At 36.2% G+C, this 9179-nt stretch overlaps 2 protein-coding genes across 2 annotated transcripts; one reads left to right on the top strand and one right to left on the bottom strand.

Annotated features, from left to right (window-relative positions):
• The first annotated feature begins 580 nt into the window (after positions 1 to 580).
• On the top strand, positions 581 to 8035 carry LOC139100466 (muscle M-line assembly protein unc-89-like). The gene is made up of 8 exons (XM_070653057.1): positions 581 to 1070; positions 1124 to 1927; positions 2132 to 3885; positions 3946 to 4052; positions 4104 to 4321; positions 4386 to 4804; positions 4861 to 7851; positions 7910 to 8035. The coding sequence occupies exons 1-8, from the start codon at positions 581 to 583 to the stop codon at positions 7955 to 7957; spliced, it is 6831 nt and encodes a 2276-aa protein (XP_070509158.1). The 3' UTR covers positions 7958 to 8035.
• mms4 (Methyl methanesulfonate sensitivity 4) lies at positions 7996 to 9124 on the bottom strand. Its single transcript, XM_070653300.1, has one exon. The coding sequence runs from the start codon at positions 9072 to 9074 to the stop codon at positions 8097 to 8099; it is 978 nt and encodes a 325-aa protein (XP_070509401.1). The 5' UTR covers positions 9075 to 9124; the 3' UTR covers positions 7996 to 8096.
• Positions 9125 to 9179: the final 55 nt, after the last annotated feature.

Genomic DNA, 9179 nt, shown 5'->3' with positions numbered 1-9179 from the left:
AAAGTGCCAATGTCAATATTGCCGGATGATAAACAAAACAACACCTTATTGACATTTTTTGACGCAATATTTGTGAAAAACAGGATTTTCCCGGCTTGTATTGCCGGTATTCGGATGGTTGTTTATCTTCATTCGTAAAGTGACGAAAAGCATGCGAAGGAGCTCGAAGTTCATCCGAAAGGAATCGAATTTGCCACGAAATTCTACGAAATGATGATCAGTGAAGTATTCAGTGAAAATGTGTAAGCAACGTTCATGCCAAAAATCTATTTCAATAAGTAAAATGTATGAGGAAGCTTAAAAGCTCACAAAAGTTTTCTGGCAAGCACTTTTATCCTTATTACACCTCAATTAAGTGTGTAAACGAGACAAATGCACTTTCGCATAATGTTACTAATTATAGATCGTGTCAGCTGGCAAACGATCAGAATCGCACAAAACGTATAAAAGTGGAGTGAAATATAAGGGTAGCTCGCAGAAGTTGTCTTAAAAGTCAAGTGTAATTTTTCTATCAATACAAGTTGCAATCAATTTTTTTTAATTACTTCTTAAAAAAAAGTTTGATTGAAATCGAGTAATAATGTCAGCCGCAGTCGCGCAACGATCATCAAGAGAAAGATCAACTCCAATTAGGAGTAATGCTAGATTTTCTCGAACACCGGAACGTCATTATTTACATCCAAAATATGAACGTCCTATTTCACCGGAATACTTTAAACGTGAGAAATCGCCATTCGAATTGGGTGACTCGGTAGATTTACAGGTATTTTCGTCAGCTGCAATCATCGACAAGGCATCTGTTATGGATATCTCAAATGTTGATGTTAAAAATGTTGACGATTATATTCAACTATTTCTTACTGAATATTGTGTAATTGATCGTGCGGGAATTGAAGATGTTAGTGAGCCTAGTGTACGTATTATGGTTGTCGAGGAAGACGAAGATGCTGCAAAGAAACGAACGGGAATGATGTTTACTGCCCCTAAACCCATGGCAATCGATGAACCAATTATGGAAGATAAAGTTGCTGAGGAACAAGCTGCCGAAAACTTAGCCGAAACTGAAAATGGCGATTCTCAGGACAAAAAAAAACTCCGATTGACTCCAATTTTGGGGTGATAGAATCTGAACAAAAGCCAGAAGAATCTGTGCCAAGTGTAGAAAATGCCGAAAATGTTGGTCAAGTGCAACAACCGAGTGATGAAAATAAAATTGCCGAAAGCGATGCTGAAAAATCAATAATTGAGGGCGAGAAACAATCAGAAATGAAAACTGAAGGTGAATCAAAGCCTGGTGAAGGCGGTGAGAAAGAAGGATCAGATACAAGTGAGGATGTTGATTCAGATTTTGACAACATTGAGGATGTCGATCCATCGTATGAAATCGACCCAGCATTGTGGAAAACTTTCAAAAGCTTCGATGAAGTTGATTTTCATCCAGTAAAAGAAGAACCAAAGGAAGGAGAAGAGCCAACAAAGGAAGATAAAAAGGCCAAAAAGGAAGAGGTTGTTGAGGTTGAGGAAGATTCTGGATATTCTGAACTTGTTGTGCGTAGTGAAAAAGATCGTGATCAAGATTTTCAAGAATATATTCGTGAATTATGTAGACCTCAAATTATATCATACTTGCCTGATAGAGTTGCTGCCAAAGGATCAACCGTACGTTTAACATGTACCGTAAAGGGCAACAATATTCAAACTCGTTGGATGAAGAATGATGTAGTCTTAGATCGTAATCCAAGAATCATGACAAAATCTGATGGAGAGATTCATACATTGGAAATCACTGATATTAATGAGAAAGATGCTGCTGAATACACTGCCGTTTTCAAAAATCGAGCTGGTGAGGTTGAAACCTCATCGAATATTCGAGTATTTGATGGAAAATTGCACAAACCAGACCACATTGACATTGCTCTAGTTAAAGGTGAATATTTGTTGTTTAATTAAATTTCTTTCATCATCATCATTTCGATGCTAAATTTAACGTTCACGATGATCCCAATTCGATTAGCATTGTAATAGATTTTCTAATTTTAATTATATCACAAAAACTAAATTGAACTTGAAAGAATGTGGCGGTTTTAATGAATCTGTTTTCTTTTTATAACCTCTATCTATCTATCTGTAGACTACTACGATCATGCATTAGGCGGCCTAGTAATTGAAGCTCATGTTCATGGCTTGCCTGTACCAAATGTCAAATTTTATAAAGACAATCATTTACTGCATGCACGACGCAACAAGATCGTTTTCTTTGTTGAAAATAAAGAAATCTTCCAATGCTTGATTGTTCGTCCGGATGCAAGTGCTTCTGGAATGTATACTATTTTAGCTGATAATGCAGCCGGAAAGCGAAGATTCAATCATCATGTTGATTTTGAAACAAAATATCCCTTAATTCATCTACCAGGAATGTATCATGCTGATAAAAAACTTGATGATTTTGTTGAAAACATGATTAGTAAGGTTCCAAAAGCACCAGAAGAAGCTCAACCACAGCCAGAAGTACCAGTAGAAGAACCACCTGTTGAAGTTGCTGAGAAAACGGAAGAAGTTGAAAAAGTTGAAGTACCTCAACCACCAAAGCATGAAGAAATTGTTGAAGCTCTTCAAACAGTCGTTGACGGAGAAAAGCCAGTCGAGGCAGAGAAACCAAAGCATAAATCCAAGTCAAAGTCAAAGCATAGAAGGAGACGTGCACATAGTCCAAAAATTGATTCAGATTTGGTTAATGATGGCGAGGATGAAGACCCTGATGCAGAAGTGCCTCCAGAAGAACCATACAAGAGAAAGTTCTCAACTGTCGTTCATGAATCTTATGAAACTGAAGAATTCAGAATTTTCAACAATAAACAAAAACTTTGGTTCTCTGGTAATTTGCGTGACCAAACTGTCATTGAAGGATCGACAGTTAAGTTAGTTTGCGCTGTATCTGGTCCTATGCCAATCATTAAATGGTCGAAAAATGAAAAGCCAATCAACTGGGGTCAAACTATCCGTAACAATAGCGGTGATGGTATGGGTTCAATTATTATCGAAAAAATTACTAGATTAGATGCTGGAACTTATACATGTTCAGCTAAAAATCAAGTTAATGAAGTAACGACATCAGCTACAATCACTGTTATTCCTAAATCAACTGTACCGAAGAATGATTCATCAAAGCCATTATTTACACGCATTCTAGGTCAATTTTATCACATTACAGAAGATGATTTAATTTTAGATGCACATGTACGTGGTGTACCTAAACCTGAAATCAAATGGTACAAGGATGGAATGGAATTAAATAAAGCAATGGATGATCGTTATGATATCTGCAATGATCATGATGGTGGATATCAATTTAGAATTCATAAACCAGTTTCAACAGACAGTGGTCTTTATGCTTGTGAGGCAATTAATTCCGTGGGTAAAGCTAAAATATCTCATAAACTTGAGTTTACAGAACGTGAAAGACATACACATCCACAATTTGTGTATCATAAAGAATCCTTCCATCAACCAACTCTTCGAATGTCTATTGAACCAGAGCCTGTAAAGCAACCAGAAGAAGTTTTTGTAATGCCAGAATTTAATCAAGCAGCTGGTCAATCTGGCAATGATGCTATCAATGTTCAAGGATCACAAGATTCAGGAACAGGAAGTGGTGGTCAAGAAAGCTCTCAAGGTGGTGATGGAAGTTCAGGAACTCAAAATGGAAGTTCAGGCGGTGATGGAAACGAAGATGGCGATGAAGGCAGGGATATCCCAAAAAGTGGAGGTGATGCCCCAGAAGAGACTGAAGAGGAAGAGGAAAAAGAAGAAAAACCAAAGAAAGCTCTAAGAGTTAGACGTAGACGTTATGAAGGACCAGTAGAACCTCTTTTGATTCGTGATTCAGTAAGTTCTATGCTAGCTTTAATATGCTTAAAATATCTCAAACAATTCTTTAAATTCCAGAAAGAAAAAATATCATTTGCTGTCCAATTGCGTGACGTCATAGCACCTGCTGGTACGAATATTAAGCTCTGTTGTCAAATAGCTGGCCCAGGACCTCAAGTTAAATGGTAAATGATATAATGTTTACCATGGAGTTTTGCTAAAGTTTAATTATGTAGGTTCAAAAATGGAAAGCCACTCGATCAATCACCAGAGCTTAGAGTCACAGGAAAGGATGGATTCGGTATTGTAACTATTGCAAAAGCTAAACCAAAAGATTCTGGAGTTTATAGAATCGTTGCTGTCAATAAATTCAATACAATTGAATCAGAAGCAAATGTCACCATTTATCCAATTGAAGAAGTCTATGTTAAGCCAACATTTATTAGAATAACTGGTAAGACATTGAACTAAATTAATTTAAATCGATACTTAACTATTTGTAAATATTATTTAAATAGATTATTATCGTCAGGATGTCGATGATCTTATTATTGAAGTTCAAGTAAGAGGTACACCTACTCCAAAAATTGTTTGGCAACGTGATGGCGTTGATCTTGATATTTCTGATACTGAAAAGTTCTTTGTAATGCGTGAACCAGAAGGTGTATACAAGCTTTGTATTCACGATCCAAGTCCATTAGATGGCGGTCGCTTTATTGTTCAAGCTTCTAACAAAGTTGGTAAAGAAGAAATTCGTAAGCTTGTAAAGTTCTTGGGTAAAAGTCACTATAAATATTTGCCTGGAATTTATCATGCTGATCCAAAGAAAACTAACGAAGAAGAGGGTGAAGAAGTTAAGGATGGCGAGAAAGTTGCTGAGCAGCCAGTCGCCGAAGTTCCAACCACAACAGAACCGGCAGAAGAGGAGGATGAAATGGTAAGAATCAAATTTAGTTCCTTTATACAGATTTTTAAATATTAATATTTTCACAGGACAAATGGGGAAATGTGAAGCCAAAGAAGGAAAAGAAAATGAGACTTCGTGAAAAAGTATTTTTGCCACCATCTAAAGATGAAATTGAGCAAGAAAGCTTAGTACTTAAGCAAGTTAGAAATCATCTTGAATTTGAGTCTGAATTAAAGAATGCTGCAGCAAAAGTTGGATCAAAAGTTAAACTTCTTTGCACTGTATCTGGTCCCTCTCCTAGTTTGACTTGGTTCAAAAATGACGAGCCTTTGGAATTCACTCCACCAAGAGTTAAAAATACATCGAATGGAAGTTTTGGAAGCATCACATTCTTAGCAGTAACAGCAGCTGATGAAGGTGTTTACAAGTGTGTTGCTGCAAATGAGTTTGTTGAAGTATCATCAGAATGTACTCTGACTGTATTGCCAGCTCAAGATCCTAATTGGATTAAACCAACCTTTACAAGAAATCTTAAAGAAATGTATGACTTGAAAACAAATGACTTAATTTTGGAAGTACATGTTCGTGGATATCCAAGACCAAGACTTACATGGAATAAAGACGGCTTAGATGTTGACGGTAGAGATGACAAATATTTCGCAACTCGTCATCCTGATGGAGTTTATCGTATGAATATCCATGATCCACAAATCAAAGACAGTGGTCGTTATGGATGTTGTGCTGTCAATGAAGCTGGTTCAGAAGATCTTAAATACTATCTTAAAGTTAAAAGTAGGGAAGAATATATTCACACAGCTGGACTTTATCATGCTGATCCCTCACAATTTGCTAAATACAAGGAAGAAGAAGAACGCAAGAGAATCGAACGCATGTCATATCGTCCAACTCGTCCAAAACCAGAAGAGAAAACAACTGAACAATTAATTGAAGAAATTGAAGAACAAGCTCTTAAAGAACATATTCCACCAATTGACCCATCAGTTGTTAAGAAGGAACAAACTGAAACAGAACAGCCAGCAAGTGAAGCACCTGTTGAGCCACCAAAGAAGAGAGAAAGAAATTGGCTTCAAGGTGCACCTGAAGGTATTCCAGAACCAGTTGTAGAAGTAGTTAAAAAGCCAAAATATCAATTGGAATTCCTTACCAAATTGGAAAATCGTACAGGTGTTGAAAATACAGGCGTTAAACTTTTCTGTCAAATTTCCGGACCTCGTCCTGAAGTTCATTGGCAACACAATGGAGTTCCAATTGAAAAGAACGATGTTAATAGAAAGAATATGAGTAATGAAAATGTCGCAGCTTTGGCTATACTTAAAGCCACACCAGAAGACTCTGGCGAATATACATGCATAGTAAAGAATAGAGAGTGCAAGATTGAAGCTTCATGCAATCTTACAGTTTTAGCACTTCCAAAAGAACCAGAAAAAGGAATTCCACCACAATATCCATTTGGTATGAAGTACTCATTCAATTCACAAACTGATGAGATGATTATTGAATGTGTCATTCGAGGAACACCAAGATTGTTCATTAAATGGTATAAGGATGCAAAACAAATTGAAAACGACGATAAATACTTAATGTCACGTGACGGTGAAATATACAAGTTATTTGTTCACAAGCCAACTTTCAGAGACAGTGGTATCTACTTAGTTCAGACAGAAAATGCTTATGGTATGGAATTCTTGAAATATGTTATTGAATTTGAGCAAAAGGATCAACCAATTGTTAGTGGATTCATTTATCATGCTGATTTGTCAAAAACAAAGAAATTCCAAGAAGAAGAAGAAAGAAAGAAGGCTGAAAGAATGGCATACAAACCACCACCACTACCTGTTGTTGAGCAACCAAAAGAGGAAGAAAAGCCTGAAGAGCCTGTTCAAGAAGAGGTAGTTGAAGAGGAAGAGGAAGAGGAAACTGAATATGAGACAACAGATTCAGAGTATGATGAAGACGGTGAATTAATTGAAAAAGAAAGACGCAAGAAGGTTAAAGTTGAAAAGGAACCTACCCCACCACCAAAAGAACCAACACCTCCACCTAAAGAGCCAACTCCACCACCAAAGGAGCCAACTCCACCTCCAAAGGAGCCAACTCCACCTCCAAAAGAACCAACTCCACCTCCAAAAGAACCAACTCCACCACCAAAAGAACCAACCCCACCTCCAAAGGAACCAACTCCTGTCGTTGAAGTTGTACCAGAAGAGCCAGGAAAGAAGGAAATCGAGAAGCCATTGCATGTATTTAGAGCACACAAGATCACAGAATTCAGAAAGAATGCAGAGGTTCCACTTGAAATCATTAAGAGACTTTTAAGTACCGTAGCTAAAGTTGGATCTAAAATTAAATTGTCTTGTTGTGTATCAGATAGTGATCCTCGAATTAAAGCATCATGGTTCAAAGACGAACAGCCATTAGAAATTGATTCACGATACTCAGCAAATGCAACAGAAGATGGATATGTTTCACTTGAAATAAAGTCATTAGCATTCAGTGATGCAGGAAGATATAAAGTTGTAATTAAAATGAAGAAGGGTGAGATTTCAAGTGAATGTGACGTCAGTGTTTATGGCGAAGAAGAGAAACCAGCTGATGACGTTCCACCAACATTATTATCAGCAATCACAGACCTTTATCGTCCAGTTTATAATGACATATTGATTGAAGTAAGAATTAGAGGTACACCAAAACCCAAAATGACATGGATCCGTGATGGACTTCCAATTGATCCATGGAAGCAATATCAGAAATATCAAATTAAGCATGATGACGTTAATAATATTTATACACAACAATTGATCATTACAAGTCCAAATCAATATCGGGATAATGGCAAGTACACCATTATTGCTGAGAATAGAGCTGGAACTCTTGAGCTTGTACACATGCTTGACTTTGAAGGCAGAAAGATTGAACCAAAGAGAAAACGAATGGATGATATTTTCATTGTTAATGAGGTACCTAGAGTTAATCCTAAACCAAGAACCCCAACCCCACCACCAGTTGAAGTAGTACCAGAGCCTGAAGAAGTTAAGGAGGAAGAGGTTGTCGAAGAGGTAAGTCAAGTTTGTTCACATCAGTATCCCAAAATTCTTAAATCTTTTTTATTTGTAGGAAGTTGAAGAGGAAGAGGAAGTCGAAGAAGAAGAAGAAGAGGATTAAATGCTTAATTATAAAATTCTTTTTTTAATTTTATAGGAATGTGTGCAAATTTTTTCTTAAAATTAATTAAATTGTGTGAGTTTTTGCATTAATAAAAGTATAACAAAAAGAATTTATTTTCAAAGATGTGCTTAATTAGTTACAAAAGATCTTCTGGATTACTGGATGTTAATAATGTGGCAATTTTCTTACTCAATTCAGGTCCAATTCGTCGATATTTTGATAGTGGACCAGTTTTGATAATTTGGATGTCTGCGAGCATTTGATTCTTATTATCACAAGTTTTGTAAGCTTCAATGAGTTTTCGAGGCATTGAGTATTCTTTGGATATTGATTGTGCAACATCAAATGTGACTTTTGGTAGACAATTCAATTGAGCATTCCAAAGTCGAGCATATGAGTCTGGATCATTGTCGACAACATTGACTTTTACATCACCACTGAGATATAGCTGTTCCTGATCAATTTTATGATTTTGCTTGCTTTTAAACGGTTCTTCTGCTATTGCCTTGCTAATCTGTGAAACTGTTAATGCCAAATCATCAGGTGTTTCATGTAATCGATGACTACAATTGGCAAGCATCTGTAGTTGTGTCAATTTGATTTCAGTCTCCTTCATGCCAATTTTATTCTTGTTCTTCCTACAGAAATTCTTTAATCCATAAACTACAAGAATCGTTGATTGCAATTCCATTGGACATAATTCCTGAGCAGACTGTACAATATTCATTAATTGATTCTCTTTGACTGCTTTTGCAAATTCATCAGCCATTAATATAATTAATAAATATGGCTCATCCTTTTCAACATCATCAAACTGGATGATATTTCCTTCCTCTGTAATTATCTTTTGATTCATTTGTCGTTTCCATGTAATTGTATTTGGTGTGACACTACTTGATATTTCAGCTTTCATATCTAGTTCTGTTAGCTTCTGTATTATCCTGCTTCCAGCTAATTCTTCAGTTATTTTATTGTGAATTACTGCTTTTAAATACTTGTTACATTCTCCAGGCTTTAATACTCGTTCCTGCTCTAATCTAAACTTTCTCTTCTGTACTTCTATTCGACGACGTTCTTTTTGTGTTATTTTTGCTGCTTTATCTGTTTCTTCCATTGTTTAATTCACTTTAATTAGTAAAATTCTTTAACAATAATAAATAAATGTCAAATGTAAACAAAGCCAGAGAAACGGTTTTACAAATTTTGAATTTATTGGTCG

Source organism: Chironomus tepperi, unplaced genomic scaffold (genome assembly GCF_022539635.2).
Source record: "Chironomus tepperi strain 1889 unplaced genomic scaffold, CSIRO-AGI_Ctep_v1 contig_67, whole genome shotgun sequence".
NCBI classification, from domain to species: domain Eukaryota; kingdom Metazoa; phylum Arthropoda; class Insecta; order Diptera; family Chironomidae; genus Chironomus; species Chironomus tepperi.
Note: the sequence above shows the minus strand (reverse complement) of the source record. Positions and strands in the feature narration are given on the sequence as shown.